The sequence below is a fragment of the Genypterus blacodes genome, unplaced genomic scaffold (assembly GCF_046128005.1).
Source record: "Genypterus blacodes isolate CSIRO-AG114 ecotype Tasmania unplaced genomic scaffold, CSIRO-AGI_Gbla_v1 ptg000012l_1, whole genome shotgun sequence".
Classification (NCBI taxonomy): domain Eukaryota; kingdom Metazoa; phylum Chordata; class Actinopteri; order Ophidiiformes; family Ophidiidae; genus Genypterus; species Genypterus blacodes.
In genome coordinates this window covers 2,750,437-2,773,402 of record NW_027466826.1, presented here as the reverse complement: position 1 = coordinate 2,773,402, position 22,966 = coordinate 2,750,437, and the positions used below count along the sequence as shown (strand labels likewise).

Genomic DNA, 22,966 nt, shown 5'->3' with positions numbered 1-22,966 from the left:
TGTCATGTAAGTAAGTTGTCATCTGCGCAGAGCAAAACGGCTCCACGAGTCTGGTGGGACTCAATATTTTTGCTCTCGCTTCCATCTCTGAGTGTCCCAAAAGTCTTTTCCATGGTGCCTCAAGGCCCCAAAGGGAACATACATCTGAAATGTTGCCAGAGCAGCTTGGATCCTACTTCCCAGAAAAATTAGGTCTGAGATCCGTTTTCAACTCATGACCTTCTCTTCTGCAATATACATAGAAATTGCACGTGCGCACACAAACACACAAAGGCGGAAGTAAACAAAAGTACGTCCCCTTGACACCAGCACTATCATTTTACATCTAAACCAGCAGAGGGAACTCACTGTATCTCAGTTTACACAAGCCATGCCAAGTTTACCGCAATATTTTGTGTGCCAGGTCAATGGTGTCTTGCAACTCCATACATACACACAGAGATGATACATGATACAACAGGAGGAGCAAATGGCAGATGACTATGCAAAGCTTGTTTGAGGCCAACACATAAGGAAGTGCGCAAAGGCTTGCATATGTTTTGTGGAGTAAATACAATTCCTCAGGCTTTTTAACGTCAACTAGACAATCCTAATCTTGGTTTTCAATATCACAAATTTGTGTACCACTACCATTTATCTAAAGCAAGGATTAGACTTCCTTCCTGCCCACAATCTGCCTGCCCTAGTCTTTATATGAAGTTACGTATACGGATTACCATTCTTAGATCACACAGCAACTCGCCTTGCTCTGAGCCCAAATTAACTACATTAAGTACCCCATTAACCTTAGTTATAAGCAACTTACTGTACCCGATCCCTGCTCACCTTCACTCAATAACACCATTCTGGCCCACAGAGACAATACCTTTATGTAATCTTTCACAGCTTTTCTTATTTTGTTCTGTATCAAACTCTACCTGTGTTTGCCTCTACCTGCAGTATGTCCATTTAAGGGCTAAGCCCTGCTAACATACCCACCACTTTAAATAGAGTGTTGGTCAAATTTCATGAGATGTGACTGCCTTTAACTGTTCCAGTGAGCTGATAAGGAATATTGTCGACAAAGCAAGATAAGGTACCCTGGATTAAACATTTAACTTGTCTAAGTACACTACACAGCAGACATTAGTGGGGAACGCTCCTCATTGATTTGCTGTCATCCCAGCAGGCTCAATAATTCATGAAATGTCATTCAGACAAACAGAGCCTGTGTGTGCTTGTGCAGGTCTGCCATTTACTGGTAAAACCTATTGATTATCAGACGTGTGCTTGCTTTAGTTGTTACAATTTAGTTACAATAAGAATGGTACATCTACAATTGCTATCAACAGCACGAATAATGCAAATACTGGTGGAGTCTGGAGTCTGAGGCAGGTGACTGCAGGGTTATTCCTACCATTCTACAGCTTAGGCGCCTGCACGCACGCACGCACGCACGCACGCGCGCGCACACACACACACACACACACACACACACACACACACACACACACACACACACACACACACACACACACACAGGCAAATACTGTATATACATATATATGGAGAGCTGGTCAACAGTGGTGCCTTTTCCCTTTTTTCTGCTAGGATCAGTGCAATCTGAACACACAAATACATACACAACTGATGAGATGATTGTTGCCTCTAGTAAAACACAAGTTAAAACTGAGAACAAGGACACTATTCTAAGTAGAAAGATAGTATTTTATTTACATATAAATTTATATCCACTGTACTGTAATCTTTGCACAGTAATTTCCCTCGGGATAATAAATTAATAAATGTTATCTTCTCTTTTCTTATCTTATATTTTGTTGGGAATAGTTGAGGTTCCAGTTGCCGCTTGCTCCTAAACAGAGCTTAGAGTTACATAGAGGTTTGTTTCCCATTACACCACGGGGATAAATCCACATTATTAGTGTTTTTTTCTAGTATTTTTCATGTATTTATCGCAGTTATCGCAACTCTTTACCACAATTTGGCAAACAAAACAACCCACCCCCTCTCTCAATCAGACACTTATTATGTGCCTTTCAACATCGAGTGTGTGTACACCAAGCGATCACTTATCACCATCAGCCCTTCAGATCAAAACATCAAAACACATGAAGAGGTGAGTTTATACCTCACGTGTGTGTCCCAGCAGTGACAAAGTGAGAGGGACAGCTGCAGCTTACCCCCCATGTAGCCTTTCCCCTGTTTACTCAATAGGGAGACCCCCACGAAAGTCTGGTAGCGTCCAACAATCGTTACAAAAGCGAGGAGCCATTTATTGCCATTAGTCGATCCTTGTTAGACTAATATAGTCTACGGTAAGTGTAACAACCGAAGGAGCGAAGAGATGCTACGAGCTAAAACTATTGCTAACAATCTGAGCAGGTTAGCTATGTGTTTGAAGAGTATACAACCACTAGTCTTGTTTACAAAATGCACAGAGCTATCAGAGGTCATAAGCCGCGAGCAAACGTACTGACATTAGCTTTTCACCGGGAACCTTTCCAGAAAATAGACGGAGCTCCAGCACAATAAAGCTAGCTTTAAAAGGCATACTTCATTCCACCGTCAATGACCGATACTATAGGTTTTACTGAAGACTCACCGTGCGAAAAGTTTCCTTTTTCGTTTTTACAGTAACCACAGCGGTATCCATCATCCCCACCGAAGTATTCTACTATAGTAGGAGACTTTCCTGCCATTATTAGTGCTATTGGTAGATGACAGCTAAAGCGCCCGGCACTCCAATTCCGGCTACAAGGAGGAAGCACCAGAGACCGGAAGTGGATGGAAGGAAGAACGTCATTCCGGTCTACAGGCTTCGACTTAAGAGCTTCTGAATATTCACAATTTAAACAGAAAGTGCTTAAAGTGAAAAATGATTAAAATCTCCCATATATTCCAGTTATACAAAAAAACACGACGTAACACAGGCCGTGGTGTCAGACAGTTTGTAATACTTTTCAGACCAATACATTTTGCATTCCACTATATTCGTAATCGTGTTGAACCTCAATTAACATAACGTATGACATATAACGTTTCAAATGAAGGATAACAGCAAAAACAAAAAATAACACAAAGCCACGATTTAAGAACTGTACACCATATTTATTCATTTGTGCAAACAGAGTGGGGAGCAACACAAAGACAGGTCCTGCACAGACAACATAATTTACAAAAACACCAAGGGGGGAATTTGTAAGTACAAAAATAACTTAGAAAATCACCGCTGGGCCCATGATTTGTAAATATAAAATGTGAAGCAAAGTGCTAACATTACCTCAGCTTTTCACGTGTGTATGCTTTTAGTTTAAACTTGTCCTATGAGAGCTCCCAACTGTTGCTTGATAAACATATTCCAGCATCACCACCTGTGTTACACCTTGATATTCACAGCGTGGGCCTCAGGGTTCATTTATGCACAGGTTCACAAATGCAGGGACTTAGTTATACTTTAAATGTATTCCAGTTGTACATGCAAGTTTCCTGCAGCAACGTTGTAGTAACTAATACCTCTGACTTCACATCCGCTCACACCATAAAAATTAATGGCTCCTTGTGTTGGGGATTTAGTTAAGGTTCCTTTGGGAGACGGGGATGTTTTCATGGAGGTATTTCATACTGCCTTGCTCAGAGAAGTCAGCCACAGTGTGTCCTTCCCCTCGAAGGACCCATTTGGTTGTCAGGAGCCCTTCCAAACCAACTGGACCTCTGGCGTGAATTCGTGCTGTGCTTATACCAACCTCAGCCCCTACAATATAAAATGTGGAAAAATGAGGTCTTTTGCACTATTTTTAGGACAGTGTCCTAAAAATAGTGGACAAACAATAGTGGACTTGTTTTTATTTAAATAGTGTGAAGATAAGTACATACCAAGGCCAAAGCGGTATCCATCAGCAAAGCGAGAGCTGGAGTTCCAAAATACACAGGCACTGTCCACTTGCTGCAGAAACTGTTCAGCTGTCTCTTCTGCAGAAAAAAGATTATCGATGTATAAATGACAGTACATTCACTATTATATCAGGATATGAAAATTAGCCTTGTATTTGTAGGTGACCGTAAAAAAATTCTTCACCGTTTTCTGTAACAATGACATCAGTGTGAGAGCTGCCGTATTTGTGGATGTGGTCCACCGCGTCATGCAAGCTGTCTACCACCTCGATACAGCATTCCAGCTCTCCATACTCTGTCCTCAGAGATTTGACCTCAGATGGGCTGAATGTTAAATAAGATGCAAACTTGGGGCCGGCGTGGATCTTTACCTGTGAGAATACGGCAAAAGAATTATATTTCATAACCACACTTTTTATGGGCCTTCACCAGTCTCCATTATGTGTCATCATGACAATGTATGTAGCCAACCCAATAAGATGCTCTTCGTTCGAATTTAAGACCACTGAGCCATCTACTACCTGCGCATCTGTGAGGGCGTATTTCTTACCTGCTCTGTTCTCAGCATATCTACGATTTGGTCAAACACAGGAGTTCGTAGCAAATCTCTGTGAATAAGAAGGGTCTCCATAGCGTTGCAGGCTGCGGGGTAGTCGCATTTGGAGTCTCTCACTATTGGAACAAATATATGAATATAATCATATCAATATAAACAACAATATGAACCACAATGCATGATAATTGTATGTTGTGGGTTTAAATGAAGAGCATACCCTGGTTAAGTGTTAATATTAGCAGATATGATTTAAACTTGCTTGCATATTCATTCAGCATTGAAAAATTTAGATTTTTGCCAAATATCTGTACATTGTATTCAAATGTCACTTTACAACGATAACTTTTCCTTGGTGTTACAACTTACAAAAAACTGGGAGCAAAATAAAGTAGAAATCAGAATGAATAAACCAAAAGAAACCACATACCGATATCAATAGCTTTGTCAATGCTGGCCTCACTGTCTACGTAGACATGACACACTCCCTCGCTGTGGCCCAGCACAGGAATACCCTTAGCTGCCTTTTGGATGTCCCGGACCAGCTGCGAGGAACCTCTTGGAATGATCAAGTCAATCAACTTGTCTAGTCTGCATAGATCCTCCACTTCTTCACGGGTGCTCACCTTCAATTTGAAAAAGAAATGAAAATTGTAATCAAGGGAAATATTTTGAAAGTGGCATATATGCTATATGTAATTACAATGAGTTCAGTCTTACCAGCTGAATGGCATCTGTCACGCCATGAGTGGAAAGTGCTTCCTGAGCGAGTTGATGCAAAATTTTATTGGTGTTGGCCGCTTCTTTACCCCCCTTCAGTAACAAAGCATTTCCACTGGAAATAGCGAGAGCTGACACCTGTAGTCCAAGACACAAAAAGTAAATACATTTACATGCCTTCAAGTTTAGTTTCAAGAAACTTTAATATAATATAATACGAAATGTAAGAGGTATTAAAGACGGACCTGTGGGAGACAGTCAGGGCGAGACTCAAAGATGACAAGTAGGACACCGATGGGGACAGTGATCTGTTCTAACTCCAGGTTATTGGCCACCCTGGTCCTTCTCAGCACTCGCCCCACACTATCCTGAGAGGACACAGCAATCTGGCGCAGGCCAATAGCAAGACTATTCAGCTTAGATGATGATAAACTCAGGCGGTTGAGCAGAGCCGGGGAGAGCCGACCTATGAAAAATTAGAAATAAGAATACGGATGAGGCAGCATTCTGGTGATCTGTGAAGGGAATCTTTACCTCATGTACTGTAGAGTGGCCGCAGGTCAAAATCAGGCACATTAGTGCATTAGTGCCCTTGATGTGATGATTCTTTGACCTTTTCAAAAGGATTTTATTGAGTGTATCATAGCGTTTTGATCTCCGTGTTGGCTGCATGGATATTTTGTGTATCCTCGTAACTGATTTTTAACTGTTTTTTTATATCGTTCATGCATCTTCTATTGTCACAAGTATTACTGTGTCTTTGATGTTTGTTTTGCACCATGTGTTTTACTGTCTTATGTTTGCATTGGAAATCCCCTTGAGGATGGTAAAGTTAATTCATCAATCACTGGTTGCTGCACACCAGAGCTATGATAAGTACCAAAGATGACAGCCTGATAACATGGGCAGAAAGCCTGTTTCCCATAGTTAGAATTTACAAGGCACAACTCAAACACATGATCATAATAGTAATAATGTCAGCAACAGCTCAGAAGTAGCAGTTCTCTGAGAATAGATTGGCTGCATGCAGTTGTGTGTACAATGTATGTGATGTTTACCAGACTCTATTGCCAACGCCATGTCTTTTTTGTTGGCGCTAAGAATATCTTCCTTCCTCTCTGTAAGAAGGTCAGCAAGACGGCAGATGATTTCTCCCCTCTGGAGGCAAACAAAGGAACAGACAAACAAACACACACATGCAACAGAATTAAGAACAATCTAAGTTAGGACATACTAATGAGCAAATCAACCTCATATGCAGTAGGATCTTCAAACATTACTTTGGTGAGCCAGAACACTAACAGTTAAGGAATGAGAACCCACCTCCTCTGGGAGCAGGGAGGCCAGAGACCTGCCTGCTTGCCGAGCCATCTCTGTCTGCTGCTCAATAGTGGGACCTTCAATTGCCAATAACACAACACAGGGAAGAAATCAACTGTATGATACATTTCTGAAACACATTACTGTCAAAAAACGCAAATAACATATTCTATCCATATGATTATACAAATTCACCTGCAGGTTTTACTTCAGAGAAGAAGGTGCCAACTTTCTTGCCCTCTACAATGTCTGTGATGACATGGCCTGTGACCTTAGGATCTGTGCCGTTGGCGATGACAACAGATGTCCCACCCTGTAGTGCCCAAAGGGCTGCTTTCACCTGATTCAGATATTGAAAGTTAGCATATTCCATCTTCAACCAAATCCAGTTCACATATCAAGATAAATATTTTGTGTGATGCTGACCTTGGCTTCCATGCCGCCAATTCCCACTCTGGACTTGGTGCCATAAGTGATAGACTGCTGGTCTCCAGGATAGAATGTATCAATAAGCTTGGCATCATCAGTTCCTGGGGGACTGTCGTATAATCCTGCATAAGAAAAAAATGTCTAAGTCAGTCCTTTATTAATTATTTTGTCATGTGTTTTGACATTTTATGCTCTGAACAATTACATGAAACAAGAGACTAACTTCAAGTAAAAATAATTGATAGTTGCAAACTTAAGATGTTTAGATTGTTCCATTACCTTGCACATCAGACAGGGCAATTAGTAGATCTACTTTCATTTCAACAGCCAGCCGTGCAGCCAAACTGTCATTATCTTTGATGCTTATTACCTGAAACACAACCAGAAATATTATAAATAATAACACACAGTCATAGCACTTGCATGATATACAAACTCTATATATTGTAAAGTAACATAGTAAAATTATCAGGTGCAAACATGCATCAAAGTCTGTCACCCATTAATTCAAAACACCAATACAATATGGTAAATCATAAGTATTGCACTTATGTAGCGTTTTCTCCGAAGTGCTTTACAATGACCTGACATTCACCCATTCATACACCGATGGCAGGGGCAAACCATGCAAGGAGCCAACCTGCACATCAGGAGCAGTTAGGGGTTCGGTGTCTTGCTCAAAGTATGTTAAAATAACAAACCAGCAATTAAAGCATCTCAAAATTAAAGGGTCAGTAAAAAGTTAATGTGTTGTTGTTGTTGCCAGCACAGTACTCACATTTACTCCCTGTAGGTCACTGGTGGGAACGGGAGGAGGCACGACGGCGTCGTTAGTGTTGATGATGGGAACGATGTTCATCCTCAGGAGTTCATAGAGGGTGCTGTTCAGGTTGCGACGCTTCTGCTCATCATGAAAATCTAGGTTGGTGACCAGGATCTACAGAAATAGACAGAAATGTAACTCAAGTTTGATGATAGTTCGACAGAGGAATATAGTAGAATGAGATTATTTGCCGTGACCCTTCTAATCAAGTGAGTGTAGACCCCGTAAGTGTGTATGTTGTGCTATGGAGCGTCTTGTGTTTTAGTTGTCCTGTACATACTTGTGCAGTGCAGATGCTGTACTGGGTGAACATTGCTTCATATAATGCCATCAGACCGCTTTGTCCAGCAGCTGCACACGCCCGTGCCTCCAATGCTGGAATTGCCTGCAACACAGAGAGATTCTATTAAAATCACAACAATTCTTAAAATTATTTCAGAATAATTTCACCAAAAAAAGTTACAGAAATGCTTGTTTGAGAGATTTGTGCAATACTGTGTGTGTGTGTTTCTTCACCATGTCCTTGAGTTGGTTCTGTCCAGAATGTAATGCTTGTCTGACACTCTGAGACAGCAGGATCTCATGTCTCAATCGCTGCTTCCCAAATGCCACAGCTCCACTGGTGACAATCATCATCTCCCTGCCTTGATTCTGCAGCATAGCCACCTGACAATAACAAAACAATAACATTCAAGTATTTCCATTGTTTGGATCAATCCTCATGCTCTGTGCTGCATGTAAATGAAGACTGATCAGGTAGTTTTTAAGTCAGCTTTGAGCCAACATATCACAGTCACTTCCACAACAATAATTAACCGAATTTCTTACTTATTTGTATCCACATCATGCGAAATCACCTGTTCCACTATCGAGGCCAGACGTCCCAGAGACAAACCACACTCATCTCCCCGCGTCACCACAGCGCTGCCGAGCTTCACTACAATCCGCTTGGCCTGTTTTATCTCACTGCGATGGACAAATGACTTCCCATGTGGACGTGGAAGCGAGACTGCAGGGAATCACAATGACAGATAACATTTCTTTAAAAATCCAACACACGGTACATTTCAGAGATGATGGAACATACATTTTCCCGTTGTATGCTTACACTTGGTTTGGGAATATGTTCTGATGGAGATCGGGCAGAGATTTGATTGCCGGGTCCTGGATGGCAGGCGAGAGCACGAGGCCAGTCTGGCAAACATGGCAATGACACCTGTGGACAGACAGCTATGTCCAACACCCCCCCTCCCCCCCACGTTAACCACACAGAACTTTGGACTTCAACTGATATAAACAGCTTTTCGGCATTACATGTACATTTAGACAATGCTTGGAATGAGAAAGATGTTTAGGAAGATTACATTATTTTTACGGCCCCATTTAGATCGGTTTTAAACTGACAGGAGGGCTCATCTCTTAACGCCTGATGTTAACAACAAACTTGACCTAAGAACACAGTTGTTGTTGTTTGCAGCAGCAAGTTCAGTTAGCAAAGCAACGTTTGCTCTCACAGAAATACAATATAAAACAACCCGAAGAAATGTCTAATACCACTAATTTATACGACAAACGGTAACTGCTGTCAAGTTAAACATGAATGAGGCTAGCTAGGATATGCTAGCATTAGCTACTGTGAGATGCCTAACTACGTGTCCTTACTGCAACTTTGTGCAACGTGGATAGAAGGCGGCATTTATTAGAGACTTACCGAGGAGAGTGAAAACAAAGTAAAACAACCACTTATGCAGTTGCTAGAGCACCGCGGGGCTCTTTGATGCGCTGTCAGTGAGTCTGTCTGGCGGTGCTTTGCCACATCCACAACCCCACGTTGGTACTAGTGGGGAACTCAGCGATTCGCCAACGTTGTGTACGCAGGATTTCTGGATACGCTCAAGTCGGTATAGTGAGAAAAATAACGTACGCAAGTATTCCTACGTACATGCCGGCGACCGCACCACTGAGCTACGGAAAGCACCGAGGATAGAAAGTAAACAGAACGATCTGCGGAATATTTTCACCACATAGGAAAAGACATAGGAAAAGAAAGTTAAGTATAAAATATATTGAAGTATAAACTGAACCCTCTGAGATGATACCAAAGGTTACTTTTGTTTGTATGGACACATTACTGCGTTATTTATAATATGTATATATATTTGATATATTTCTGTTATATATTTGAATACAATTTAATCAATAACAATCAACCAATTCGAACAATTCTGGGCAAATGTCAAATGAGGAAAATGTCATACATTTTATACATTAACATTGCATTTGTGTTGGCCATATTCAACCTTAATATACAGTATAAGGTACAGAATGTATAGATAACAACATTATAACTACTTGTTTATTTGTGTTGGAAATTGGTTGCAATGAATTTACATTGTCCATTGTGTCCATTGTGTTTGGTCTCCTGGGAGTCAATTGTTTGTTTTAGCAGAAAGGAAGATATCAGCTCATCTTTCGTAATATGACACTCAGGCACACGAGCGCTGCTTTCATGCCAAATAAGGCCAATGAAACATTCATGAGCAGGAAGGATGGGAGAACAGTACACACTGAGCCCAAACTGGTGCAAGCAGAGCCATGGAGTTTATGGAGGAGACTTTGACGTGTCCCGTCTGCCAAGACTTCTTCACTGAGCCTGTGACACTCCCATGTGGACACAGTTTTTGTCTCTCCTGCATTCGGACTGTTTGGGACGTGGGGCCTCTTTTTTGTCCAGAGTGTCAGATCTTCCTCCACTCTGACCTCAAACTGGAGGTGAACACCAGTCTTCAGACCAAAGTAATGGATTTCACCACCAACAGGCAATCAACAACTCCAAGTAGGGCAACCCCCTCATCAACCATCCGCTGTGACCACTGCATTGAGGCAGCGTCAGTGGCCGTAAGGACTTGCCTGACCTGTGATGCCTCGCTATGCCAGGCTCATGCTCTCCTGCATGAGCAGAGGACAGCTCTGAAGGAGCACACATTGGTGGAGGTCACAGGTGATCTGCTTTCTCTGAAATGCAGGGAGCACCGTGAAGAGCTCAAGCTCTTCTGCATGGAGGAGAGGGTCCCTGTGTGCTGTTTGTGTGTCCTGGTTGGCTTGCACAAAAACCACCAAGCATCCCAACTCCATGAAGCCTGTGCAGACTTCAAGGTGAATAATGATTTTTTTTTTTTTGCTTTTAGGCAATATGTTGTCATGTGTGCCAAGATCATGTTTCTATTTCTGTGTCAGGTATTTATTCTCTTTAGGCCTATTGTAATCTCTGTCTTTAGAGCCTGTTAAATACAACCATGACTCAGCTGCTGGAGAGGAGAGGCAAAGCAGAACATGCCATCAAGGACTTGGAGTCACTGTATACACAAACAGTGGTACAATCTATATGACAGAAATATTTCCAATAAGTCATTTCCTTTTCACTGTCTCATCTTGTATATGCATTGAATGTGATTTCAAGATTTTTGTCAGAATTCTGCTGCAGATTTCAGAGAGAGAATCTCAGACAAGTACAGCAGGCTTCACTTCGTGCTGGATGGCGATGAGCGTCTTATGATGCAGATCATTGATGCAGAGGTGACATACATGACGGAGTGGCTGGAGGCTCAGAGGGGTATCATGGAGGCCCAGATCGTAGAGATCGACAGCCTCAGAGCCTCCAGCAAGTCTTTTCTTCAAGAGACAAATGATCTACAATTTCTAAAGGTCGGTTAATTTCAATTCAAATTATGTTCTATTGCAATGTATATTTTTATTGATAATAAAAGCATAAAAATGCGGTAACACTATTTCTGCCGATTGCAATATATCGTACATGATGTTATCTTTAACAGCAAATCACAGCACATAGGCTTGGGTAAGTTTGTTCATCTCTCTTATTTTATCATATGATAAGTGCTATTTTTGTCTTCTAATTGTTTTGCATTTTCCTCGTAGTAACCCTTTGGATTTAGCTCCTATCCAGAGAGTAGACCAAGCTCTGTGTGACCCGGAGAAGTTGAGGACAGTAGAGAGACTGGTGGACCACCTCTCTGTGGCTCTGTCCCAACACTTTCCTCGAATGTGGTCATGTAAGCAACTAATCTGACATTTTGCAATCTAAAGTCAATCATTGATATCAGTGCAATCGTGGACTGATGCAATGTTTATTTGCAGATTTAAGTTCTTTTCATTTGGATGCCAACACAGCCCACCCCAAATTGGAAGTATCCCAGGACAAGAAACAAGTGCAGTGGAGGAGAGAGCCTGAAGTCTCGCTGAAAGGCTCTCTCCTCCAGCCATATGACTCCCAGTACAGCGTCCTCGCTCAGGAGAGTTTTACTACTGGTCAGCGCTACTGGGAGGTCATTGTCCAGGAAAAACCCTACTGGATGATTGGTGTCACTACTGGGCCACCTGCGAAAACAGATAGCTCAGGTCAAAACGCTTCAAGCCCAGGGGTAAAGAAGACCTCCTGGTGCATCTATTATGGAGATGGACAGTACCTGGCATGTCACGGTGCCCAAGAGATGCAGCTGGCCATTGAGGAGAAGAAAGTTTGTAAGCTGGGCATGTTAGCAGATCTCCAGAAGGGGGAGCTCTCCTTCTATGATGCAGATGCTATGACCCTGCTTCACTGTTTCCCTGTGCAGTGTGCAGAACCTCTCTATCCCATGTTTAACCCTTGCATTGATGTGAAAGGCCTGAACAAACAAGCTCTTACTTTGTTTTGCATTAAAGAACACTGGGATTGGGATGAAAATACAGATGTTGATAAAGAATAAACTTTACATTATGTATATACTGTACATATATATTATATAGAGAGAGGGAAGTTCAATATGTTCACTTTGCTTGAATGTCAATGAATCATCACATTAACTTTCATTCTGGCTCTGTACTTCATGCCTCATTCAATGCAAAGTGATTCATTTATGAACTCAACAAACCATAGTCATAATTGTCCTTGTATAGTCTTGCTTTTCTATTCCCATTTCTATTCTATACTATTTGAGGTATTTGATTCCATTTTATTTGTCGTTTGCAAGAATTGATTTTGTTGAATTATTGTTCTTCTTTTTTCACATTGAACTTAATTTCCACAGTGTCACAGTGTTAAGCAAAGTGTGTCACAATGTTATGCAATGTTGCTATCAGCTGTATTGTCTGTGTATGAAGCAATCACTAAAAAAAAGTCTTTCTGCGTTTTCCCGGTGTCTCACTTTTTTGTCCACATTCAGTAAATTAGATGGTGGAAATCTCACATATGCCGAGAATATTAGTTTTGTCAAAATTGTCAGCGTGGACTCAAAAACAACTTATAGTGTCTATATGTTTCACATGTTTAGGAAGGAGAGAAGAGCTGGAGACGCCATGTTGCGCTTACAATTTCCCATCATTCATCATACATTTCCAATTGCCCTCCATGTCTACAGTTGCCATGTGCAGTATATAGTACGTATTTCATTATTAAGTGGTATCAGTTTCATCTCAATCAGTCTTCTGGTTGTGCTGAAAGGACCAGCAGCTCTCATGTTTATCTTGATGAAGTTCCGTATGTAAACTTGACCTGTGTGTCAACTGTTGTCTAACTGTCCCCACTGGTTTGATAGACAGAGGACACAGGAAATGAAACTGGGGATTTAATTTGCCTTATAATTTGAAATGATGGAAACGTTTGAAATATAGAACAGTAGTGGTTGAATGTTTGTAAATGTCAAAATAATTCACATTTCACATTAGTGCAGTAAGCATTTATACTGTGTTGTTCCCAATTTCACACATATTTCTGTTGAATCACCATAAAAATGAATAAAGTGGGGAAAAAACTGAAATAATAGACAACAATAGACAGATTTCAGACTCTTATGTTATGGCTAAAAAGGTATAGCTCACATGTTTCATGAGAAAATGTACTTTATAGCAATCAATCTAGACAAACAGTGCCCTCTTTCAAATGGATATGTAGATCAAAAGAACAAAATACCAGCTACATCTGAAGAACATTCTAAACACAAATTCTGATAAAGAGTTGGAAGACTTGTTACATGCATACATTGGCAGGTATGTTGCTTGATAATAAGCTGGATAAAGCTGCTTAGGAGTATGCAGCCATTTTTGACTTGATCCAGTCCACAAACTCAGTGACCCGTGTGTAGACTCCAGGTTTGTTCTGGGCGGCGCATTTGTCCCCCCAGCTCACCAGACCGTAAACAACACTGGTGTCATTCTGCGTACAGGTCAGCGGGCCTCCAGAGTCACCCTGAAACATCAGTGGAGACAGCTGAAATACTTCATAATTAGCTTGGAAAATTATGAATGATATCACATGCGTATTGACCAACCGATAGGTCACACACAAAGAGAGATCCCTTACTAACCTGGCAGGAGTCTACGCCTCCTTGTAGGTATCCAGCACATAACATGGTTTCATCCAGGGCCTTGCCATAAATGGTGCTTTCTTCGCACTTTCTCTGGTTGATCAGCAGCACTTTGGCATCCAATAGGTTGTTGGAACCATGATTAGCTGGTATGAAAAATGGAAATCAAACAACATTTCAGACTTGTAATGAACATGGTGGGTGTTTGATTAAATGCAATAGGGGCACTGATGACAGCTTTGGGCCTTACATTCCTCTGTAGCACCCCATCCAGAGATGGTGCACTGTGTCCCATCAGGCAACTGGGCTTCAGGCAGACAGGCTGTGTTCACAAACTGGCTTTCATTGGCACAAACTCCATTGTTACCTCCCAGTTTCAGTAATGCTGAAAGTGTATTTTGGATTCAGAAGTGATGAAATAAGCAATTACATTTACATTTCCACTACCTGCAAAAGTGACTAAACATCAAGTATCCTATATCAAAGTCAGTGTACTTAAGTAGTCATGCAATACAGTGAGGATCAATTGTAGCAAAGACACAGAAGAAAAGCTCTCGGATGTAATGATGATTTAAAGTGACAATAAATGCGAATCAGTGTTTATTCAAAATGAGATCAGCATTTGTGGTATGGTTTACCTATGTCATTGGAAACCGAAAAAGAAGTTTCGCTGTAGTTTGCATGTCTAATTGCCTGCACGACAGGTAAAGTTTGTTCTGAGGGTTCTTCTACATTCAGGGACAGAGATCCCACAGTCACCTGCATGTCTTTGGTGGGATCCCTGTTCAAACACAAACAGCAAATGATGTGAAATAAGAAATGATGTTCACAGGTTTGGTTTGGTTTACTTTGTCTCAGATTCTGTACCGTTTGTACTTACAAGCAATGTGCAGCTGTCAGCACCCAGCAGCTTTCGATCAGAACTCCTCCACAGGAGTGTCTGTATGGTGCCATGGAGCCTTTCGGTCTGATCTGCAGGGACACCTGCCAAGGTAGAGCCCCAGGAGGAACCTTCAGACCCCCGTAGATTCTGGTGATGAGCGGCTTTGAATGCGATTTCCCGCAGTCGGAGAATTGCTTGGGTTGAGTTTCAGTATCATTTGGAGCTGCAGTGGGAGCATCAGTAACATCTGGAGCTGCAGTGGGAGCATCAGTAACATCTGGAGCTACGGAGGGCGCATTGGTAAAATCTGGACCTGCAGTGGGAGAATGGGTAACATCTGGGGCTGCAGTGGGAATGTGGGTAACATCTGGGGCTGCAGTTGGAGAATGGGAAACATCTGGGGCTGTAGTGGGCACATCAGTAACATCTGGGGCTGCAGTGGGCACATCAGCAACATCTGGGGCTGCAGTGGGCACATCAGTAAAATCTGGAATTTCTGGGGTAGTTGGGATATCTGAAAATACACACACCCATACACACATAAGGATGGCATTAAGAATAGGATGCCTATTTACAGTGACCCAGGAAGTAATGTAAAGCGTCAGTGGCTGACCTGTTGCCTCAGGACACTCTGTCACGTCACAATAGTCCCACAGCAGTTCATGGCCTTTTCTGTAGAAACACCAAGGCGACCTGTCTCCATCCGGGTTCCTGCAGCAAGAAAAAAAAGGTTTGATTGAGCAAAATCGTCTTTGCTTTAGTAAGATTATAATAGTAAGGAATTAAGAATGCAAGACTACCCCTGGCTAAATGACTTGCACGCTTATTGTAAATGGTACAGAAGCACAAAGATCCTTCACAATTCCTCTCGATTCCATTCCAAAAGCACAAATATCACAATGGAAAAATCATCAAAAAGTAATAATAATCTTTGTTAAGAATGTTCCCAGTCACAGAGATAAAGTATTGATAAATGAATTATGGTATTAATAAATGCCAATTGTGTATTAAAACAACTTATATAGGAACAACTTGGCTTCTACAATTTTGAAGACTTTGATTTTAAACGATACAAAATCTGAAATAAAATCATAAAAATCTTTGAAATGAGAAATTTGAATGAAATGTCAGTGGAAAATCTGCTTTTCAGTCACTTTCTTTTGTCAGGTGAATGGTTTGCACTCTGTAACAAAGATCAAAATGTCAATGTGACCTGCAGAAGTTGTGAGGGCCCAGACCATCGGCATCCTCATAGAGTTCGTTGAAGGGATCGATGCCTTTGTCGAGGATAAAGTGGGAGTTCCAGTAAAGACAGGTACGACCTTCATCTGTCTCACTCACGTTGCCACGATACGACTCTCCATCATCCATGAAGCAGTCATCTGGACCTGGTGAATAAAAAGCAGTCAGACAGCATAAGAGCAGGAGGATCCATACATTCAAAATGAATAGAGCAAAAGAATAAGCAGAGTGTAGCGCTTACCAACATGGCAGAAACGGCCGTTGTACCCAACAGGGCACTCGCAATCAAAGTCTTCGCCGTCCTTCACGCATGTACCTCCATTTTTACACGGATTGGGCTCACATAAAGCCGCTGTGGTGAGAAAAAACGCATGTGTAAGTTTGATTCTGGGAAATGTTGCTGACAAATGATGAAAAGATGCACGCTGTGTGGTTTGGAATACAAAGATAAGCCTCACTGGTGACGCAGTGCGGAGGCTGGAAGGGCTCCTTGCATTTGCATTCAAAGTATGGATGAGTGGAGGTCAGCACACACTCCCCACGGCTACATCGACCCCTCTTACAATATTTGGGAGCTGACAAATCCAGAAAAATAACAGAATAAAGAAACACATTGAATCATTTTTGCTTTGAATTTTCACTACTGAGCTTTACAATACTATTCCAGAGAATTGGACTTTTTTTCCAGACCTTTCTCACATCTGCGTCCCTTGAAACGTTTGGGACAGTCACATTCGAATTTTCCCTTTCCCTTCTCCTCACAAACTCCATTGTTCTGACACGGGTTTGGGTTGCAATCACCTGGGAAATGAAACATAAATGGAGAGGCTCATCTTATTAAGTAATTGTATACCAGATGATTGGAAACTTAATTTAGTTGAACATAATTTGGCCCATTTTGAGCTGAAGTCTTGCCATCTCACCTTCTGGCTCTTGAATTTCATCAAGCCAATTTGTTTTATCATCATCATCGTCATCGTCATTATCAGCATGTACTAGGATCTGAAAGAAATGATCTAAAACATGTTTTTCCCCATTAGCTTTATTACTCTCTTTCATTTTGTACAAACCTACACATTTTATGGATTTAGCAGGTAAAAAGACATTTGTCCTATTCATGTCTGCTAAAATTCTGAAGACATTCTCTCTGATTACAAATGACATACAGTATATTGCTGTACATCCAGTATGTAGAAGTACTTACCGACAACTATGCCCAAAAACCGTTCCGATTGTATGGCCAGTTTGTCCTTTTTATGATGGTGTTTGTATCTGTGTCCATGTTTTTTCTCTTTTTTCTGTTTTTTCAGCTGATAAAAATAAAATCATCATCACCCGTGAACATCACAACAAAAAGCTAAGATGCATGTCAAGAACATGTCATTAATGAATCAATCGTACTGCATTTTATTCACAGCAAAATGCATTATCAAACATGGAGAAAATGTCAGTTAAGACTCAATACAATAGCAGAGTTAAGCAGCGAATATACATACTTCTGCAGGTATGAGGAGCACCGCTAAGAAGAGGCACATGAAGAGGAGCTTCAGGTTCATGATGGCAGAGGATGAGAGGACACTCAAGCAGAGCAAAGTGAGAGTGTGACTGTCAGCCAGGTCACTCACACATTTCTAAACCGTTGTGTACACTAACCTTTGTATTGCCCCCCCCCCCCCCCCACACCCCCACACCCCACCCCACTCCCCCACCCTGCCCTCCCCCGCAAAATTGATTTTGATTGTGCCCTTAAAAGGTTATTTTCCTTTAGCAATAATAACCAGTACAGTACTCACCAAACATCACTCATGAACACATGGCACAAGACGGAAAATAGTGGTATTGAGCCAAATGAGACATGATTGATTATGAAATTGATACAAATTAATTTTGCTGAAAGAAGCAAAAGCAGTAACAGCATATTTGCAGAGTGCATATTTGCAAAGAGTGAACTGTTTGTTTGAACGCAGACTTTGGATCGACACACACTGGGGGCATCTCAGGATAAATTACTTTGCCCCCTCAGATCTCTTTATACATTTACAGGATTATCAAATGTGTTCTTATAATTGTATTCTTTTTTTAAAGTGAACCAAAATATTCCAGCATCACTTTTCATTACATTCATTAAGATGATTTTCAAGTTAAATTGAGACAGTTAACCATGGTTGTTAGTATAAAGGCAGAATTTGTAATATGGTGGTTCTGATAGGAAAAAAGGAGATTAATGATTTTCTGTATTCCTGTTTAATCATCTGATAGTGGAATAAATAATAAGCTACTATCATCAACATTTTGTACAAATTGTGACATTGCATCGTTATAGGGTGTAACTTTATGGCTCTATTAATTTTATTATTAATGATTAATATTATATACAAGTAATAAGCCATTAGGAGGCACAACTTGAGGTTGCCAGGATGTGAAAAATCAGCATCATGAATTGTGTTTTTACAAATGTTAGAAAGCCATTAATAAAGTGTTCTTCCACTCCATCCTGCAAATATCAACGCTAATAAGTTATAGATAAATGGACTTCTGTTCTGTTCTGTTCTGTTCTGGAATCCCTGCAGACAGTAAATGTTGGTATTTCCATTGGTTGTGACCAACAGAGACATTTTTCACAACATGACATCCCAAGTTCTTCCTGTAAATGGCCTATTGCTGATTTACAGTATGAATCATTAATGCCTAATTTACCAACAACTCATTAGGCCATAAAGTCAGTGATAGGACGAAGTCAACAAGATCCAAGACTGACAAGACTTGAGACTTATTTGTGTCTTGAAAACAATGACTTGGCCCAACCTTTGAATAAAGTGGCACCAAAATGTACTCCTATATGTGAGGATAGAATTATGATTTTGGCAAGGAATTCATTTTTTCAGTGGAGGAAAAAGTAAGAAATCACTGGCAGGTGGTGTGAGAATTACAGATCATAATAGGCTTTGCATTGGTGCCGTTGTGGTCATGACCCGGACACAGGGCCAGGTGGAGGCAGTCTGAGAAGGTGCCTGCACAGAAAGAGAACAATGGAGTCATGCTCTCCGCCTCAAGGAACATCACAAACCCTGCAGGGAAACTACACAAGATCCCAATATGGCAGAACTGTTTTGCGATAGGCAGCTGACGGGGCACCCCTCCATGCCAGGCTGTGTACTCCCCATCAAAGAACTCCACACACCACGACTCAGTCCCTCGTCCAAGCCAACAGTCTTCTGCATTGCCTTTACGGGGAATGGTGGGATAGGTGATGCCCAGCTCCCAGTAAGTCTTCCCAGTTACATCTATTTCCCAGTAATGGCGACCAAAGCTGAAGCCTTGCGCACTGATGACATTGAGAGTGGCGTCAAAGCGTCCAGGGAGGTCAGGAAGATCCTGCCAGGTGTCTGTGTAGGTGGCGCTGTCACCTTGGGGGGAGATGATAAGCTTTGGATGGGCCGTCTCTGGATCCAGAAGCGCCTCGCTGGAGTCTGGAGACACAAATCACAAATCCAACATTGTTTCAAAATCAAAATATTAAAGACTAGCTGGAATAAAGATGATACAGATGAATGTGAGAACTGACAGCTGTTGAGGAGTTTCTTGGTTACAGGAGTCTGAGAGCGGATCAGCTGCAGCATGCTGTTGGTGAGGCTCAACATCTGATCAGCTTTGGCCTCATCCAGCCTCACACTACTGGGGTCCGTCCTGTTCAGCACATCCATCACTCTACAATAGGAACACCAAACAGGAAGACATCTTAACTGTTGCTTTACTGCTACAGCATATCTATTTATCTATGTATACAATAGATATATAAATATATATATTAAGTCCTGTTTTATTAGATATTAGAGATGCTGTTTGTTCTTAGATTCTGTACCTGTCCTTCCTCTCTGTGTCTTGCTGTGCAGGATAGGAAAAGAACGACTGAGGAAAAGCAGAGAAATCAGAAAATTAAAGGATCTTGATTTGGCCAATTCTCTTTTAGTTTACCATCAAAATCATATACACTCAGTTATATAATAAATAAAGTTTGTAATAAAATGCTGCATTCACCAAAGTCTCAGGCTGCTTGTCCTTCTGGTCCAGCACCACGGTGAGCCTGGCCAGGTCCTGCTCTATCTCCTGGATAAGAGAACAGTTCCGGTCCATGAGCCCGTCCAGAGCTGTGACAGCAGCCCTCTCTTCCATTTCCAGGTGGGACAAAGTTATCCTCATGTCCTCCAGGAGGACAGCCTGGATCTCCTCATATTTCCTTATGATGTTCTGTCTTATTACTGACGACTTTCTCTGAGTCACAAGCATTTATGCAGTATAAGTAAGTCAGTAGTGTTTAAGACAATGTGAGTGATGTGCACTATGGCAACACAGTCGAGTCCAAGCTGAACTCACAGAGATTTCTGACTGTCGTGCTGCTAGTTTCTTCAGTCTGTATTTCACTGCTTCCCTTTGTTTCCTAAGACTCTCCTGATGCTTTTCTAACTTCTCCTGTGGAAAAGGTTGCACAATTATTCAGCACAAATCAATTGGACATTAGCTAGGTTCGCCCAAAGAATGTCTGGTGAAGTGCAGCGGCAGAAGCGGGAGCAGCTCACACTTTATTATTCTGCAGCAACTAAGGAAAGGAAAAGAAAGGAAAGGGTGACTGGCGGTGGCTAATTGACATTTCTGTTACCATGAGCAACAACCAGGTCTTAATAATGTTTATTCTGTGTGTTTTTATGAATTTGTCATCGAGTAGAAGCAACACTTTCAAATTATATATTCAAATTAAATCAGCTTGATGTGGAAAAAATGGTTTGCACTTTTATATGTATTTGAATTCTTGTTGGACATAAAACTGGAAATCACAAATTAATTTAAGAAACAGTTTAAAACGGATTGTGTTTCTAAGACAATATGAAGGGCACTCATTAGAGCACATACCTCCACCAATACATTTTTCTGTCAGATCTCTTCAGCCAAAACACCAAAAGCTATATCTTGAAATGTAAAAGAAAGAGATAACAACAATTCTGGGTGTGAATCTGTATCCACATCACTCCAGAACCCTTTGAGTAATCCAGCCAGCACTGATGAAAACATAACCTTGCTGGCAGAGGTAAGACATCCATGGTTAAATTGAAAATGATGGTTATTTATGATGTGATACATTTCTCTTTACAGCTTTGTTGTGTTGCCGACACCAGTCAAGGTGAAAGTATTTGATCCGTTCAACAGTGCACACTATATTGATCCTGTGGGGGGTCATCCATCTTCCATATGTGTCCGTGTTAAGTGTCACAGGGGGGTAAATTATGATTGTTGTGGCCATTGTAATTCACATTTATCCCACGGTAATGACAGTGTGAGGTAAGTATTATAAGTCAGTTTTTAATGTACAGAGGTGATGTCTATGGGACCATTTGACCTGCTCAGTTCCTGTCACCCAATCTTAATGGAGAATATTTTCATGGTGACATTTGAAGGACCATCACATATACTCTATGATCATTGCATTTTCCTGCCCTCTCGGGAGCCAAGCGACTTTAGTCTCTGAAACTGACTTCAAAATATGCTTGTGATATGACATATATTACATGAAAGCTAAAAATTACAAACAACACACATTATTGCTGTATTATTTGCTAAAATTGATCAAACATTTTCAATGTCTCCACAAGCTTACCGACTGCTGCTTTTTCTTCTTCCCTGTCACAGTGATCGTAATGCAATTTGTATATATGGTGCAAATGTTCTATTTGAAAAGATGTCAGATGTCAAAGATTAAGCAGAAATGTAAATGATAACAAGATTTTGCTCAGGATTTCAGAATGTCCCACCGCCATTGAATGCAACACAGGATGACTTTTTTTTAAAGCAGTCTGTTCTGTCTGTCATAATCATAACTGACCAAATCACAACAAAATAAATAGTTCACCTTTCTTACACAAGTCTCAAAGTCGCTGCAAGTTGATTTTCAAAGGGGACATGTTTTTTCATCCCTTCAGCTTTGGTGTAATATAGTAGTGAGGACAGCATGAGGTGAACACTGCCAAAGTAGCAACACTTCAGTCCATTACTTTCATCACATGCTGACGTCAACATGCAGCACCTTCCTACACACCAGGTTAGACGACCAAAAAGTACAAGGTCATGTCTGTCAGAGCACGTCAGACTTTCCAAAGGTGGTCTAGAAGAGACAGTGTGTGTGTGTGCGTGTGTGTGTTTTCAGTATTGTAGGGTACATAATTTGAAAAGAAATGGATAATTGAAGGTACCTGCAATAACAATCAGACACAAACAGTGCTCATTATTCTTCAGAAGCTTATTTCTTCCTAAATTCATAAAGAGCAGACTGCCTTATCTTCTTCTTTTACAGAACATTGACCACATTATGTCTCCAAATATTGATTTGGATTCTTCTTTTTTAAAAGCTGAATGTGTGCTGAAAAAATGACTGAATGATGAGTTTTGCTTTAGGTTTTCCAGGAGAATAATTACTGGTTGTTGCTAAAATGTTTATTGATGAATATTTGCTTTAGGCTGTAGCCATACAAATATTTCTATTAGACTGAAAGTCTAGGATCATGTAAGAAAATGTGGGGCAGCAAATAATCAGTGTTTGTCCAGTAGTTGAACTGAATCCAAACCTGTAAACTAGTCCTCAAAATACCTCCCACACTATTTTTGTGCAATATTGATCTGTCTCGTGGTGAAATGCAAAGAGGAAAACAGAAAAGAAAACAAGCGCTGGGTACCTTTGGTATAGCCGAGGATCATAT

At 41.1% G+C, this 22,966-nt stretch overlaps 5 protein-coding genes across 8 annotated transcripts in view; 1 reads left to right on the top strand and 4 right to left on the bottom strand.

The window, feature by feature from the left end:
• Positions 1-2,770, bottom strand: part of ate1 (arginyltransferase 1) — a 44,563-nt gene extending 41,793 nt beyond the window's left edge. For all 4 annotated transcript variants that reach the window (XM_076164518.1, XM_076164495.1, XM_076164502.1 and 1 more), the window contains exon 1: positions 2,603-2,770. In XM_076164518.1, the coding sequence (XP_076020633.1) occupies positions 2,603-2,699 (97 nt within the window). In that variant the 5' untranslated portion in view covers positions 2,700-2,770. The remainder of the gene's footprint in view (positions 1-2,602) is intronic.
• Positions 2,771-3,093: 323 nt separating this feature from the next.
• On the bottom strand, positions 3,094-9,605 carry LOC143012328 (delta-1-pyrroline-5-carboxylate synthase-like). The gene is made up of 18 exons (XM_076165412.1): positions 9,448-9,605; positions 8,845-8,966; positions 8,594-8,745; positions 8,253-8,402; positions 8,017-8,121; positions 7,692-7,850; positions 7,193-7,283; positions 6,911-7,035; positions 6,680-6,824; positions 6,488-6,561; positions 6,223-6,322; positions 5,410-5,630; positions 5,165-5,302; positions 4,875-5,070; positions 4,442-4,563; positions 4,076-4,262; positions 3,874-3,969; positions 3,094-3,751 (listed from the first exon to the last, which is right to left on the bottom strand). The coding sequence occupies exons 2-18, from the start codon at positions 8,939-8,941 to the stop codon at positions 3,570-3,572; spliced, it is 2,340 nt and encodes a 779-aa protein (XP_076021527.1). The 5' UTR covers positions 8,942-8,966; positions 9,448-9,605; the 3' UTR covers positions 3,094-3,569.
• Positions 9,606-10,331: 726 nt separating this feature from the next.
• On the top strand, positions 10,332-12,980 carry LOC143012604 (E3 ubiquitin/ISG15 ligase TRIM25). The gene is made up of 5 exons (XM_076165819.1): positions 10,332-10,892; positions 11,015-11,110; positions 11,208-11,441; positions 11,587-11,806; positions 11,892-12,980. The coding sequence occupies exons 1-5, from the start codon at positions 10,332-10,334 to the stop codon at positions 12,497-12,499; spliced, it is 1,719 nt and encodes a 572-aa protein (XP_076021934.1). The 3' UTR covers positions 12,500-12,980.
• Positions 12,981-13,457: 477 nt separating this feature from the next.
• LOC143011534 (factor VII-activating protease-like) lies at positions 13,458-17,853 on the bottom strand. The gene is made up of 13 exons (XM_076164445.1): positions 17,717-17,853; positions 17,425-17,530; positions 17,144-17,236; positions 16,911-17,021; positions 16,679-16,795; positions 16,462-16,572; positions 16,192-16,366; positions 15,592-15,689; positions 14,976-15,492; positions 14,734-14,876; positions 14,346-14,480; positions 14,096-14,241; positions 13,458-13,977 (listed from the first exon to the last, which is right to left on the bottom strand). The coding sequence occupies exons 1-13, from the start codon at positions 17,774-17,776 to the stop codon at positions 13,813-13,815; spliced, it is 1,977 nt and encodes a 658-aa protein (XP_076020560.1). The 5' UTR covers positions 17,777-17,853; the 3' UTR covers positions 13,458-13,812.
• Positions 17,854-18,990: 1,137 nt separating this feature from the next.
• Positions 18,991-20,507, bottom strand: LOC143012595 (putative E3 ubiquitin-protein ligase TRIML1). Its single transcript, XM_076165806.1, has 4 exons — positions 20,259-20,507; positions 20,083-20,129; positions 19,786-19,928; positions 18,991-19,690 (listed from the first exon to the last, which is right to left on the bottom strand). The coding sequence occupies exons 1-4, from the start codon at positions 20,505-20,507 to the stop codon at positions 19,125-19,127; spliced, it is 1,005 nt and encodes a 334-aa protein (XP_076021921.1). The 3' UTR covers positions 18,991-19,124.
• Between the last annotated feature and the right edge of the window lie 2,459 nt (positions 20,508-22,966).

Bases quoted from the DNA above. Each gene is read 5' to 3' on its own strand.
- LOC143012604 (XM_076165819.1), top strand. From the start codon at position 10,332: ATGGAGTTTATGGAGGAGACTTTGACGTGTCCCGTCTGCCAAGACTTC. The intron at 10,893-11,014 runs GTGAATAATGAT...CTCTGTCTTTAG, and splicing joins AAGCCTGTGCAGACTTCAAG to AGCCTGTTAAATACAACCAT. The intron at 11,442-11,586 runs GTCGGTTAATTT...CACAGCACATAG, and splicing joins ATGATCTACAATTTCTAAAG to GCTTGGGTAAGTTTGTTCAT.
- LOC143012595 (XM_076165806.1), bottom strand. From the start codon at position 20,507: ATGCTTGTGACTCAGAGAAAGTCGTCAGTAATAAGACAGAACATCATA. The intron at 20,130-20,258 runs GTGAATGCAGCA...GCTTTTCCTCAG, and splicing joins ACAAGCAGCCTGAGACTTTG to TCGTTCTTTTCCTATCCTGC. The intron at 19,691-19,785 runs GTCAGTTCTCAC...TTGTGTCTCCAG, and splicing joins CAAGAAACTCCTCAACAGCT to ACTCCAGCGAGGCGCTTCTG.
- LOC143012328 (XM_076165412.1), bottom strand. From the start codon at position 8,941: ATGTTTGCCAGACTGGCCTCGTGCTCTCGCCTGCCATCCAGGACCCGG. The intron at 6,825-6,910 runs GTCAGCATCACA...TATCTGAATCAG, and splicing joins TTGGCGGCATGGAAGCCAAG to GTGAAAGCAGCCCTTTGGGC. The intron at 5,303-5,409 runs GTCCGTCTTTAA...CTTGGACTACAG, and splicing joins GCCCTGACTGTCTCCCACAG to GTGTCAGCTCTCGCTATTTC.
- LOC143011534 (XM_076164445.1), bottom strand. From the start codon at position 17,776: ATGAACCTGAAGCTCCTCTTCATGTGCCTCTTCTTAGCGGTGCTCCTC. The intron at 16,796-16,910 runs GTCTGGAAAAAA...TGGATTTGTCAG, and splicing joins GGGACGCAGATGTGAGAAAG to CTCCCAAATATTGTAAGAGG. The intron at 14,877-14,975 runs GTAAGTACAAAC...GTGTTTGAACAG, and splicing joins CTGACAGCTGCACATTGCTT to GGATCCCACCAAAGACATGC.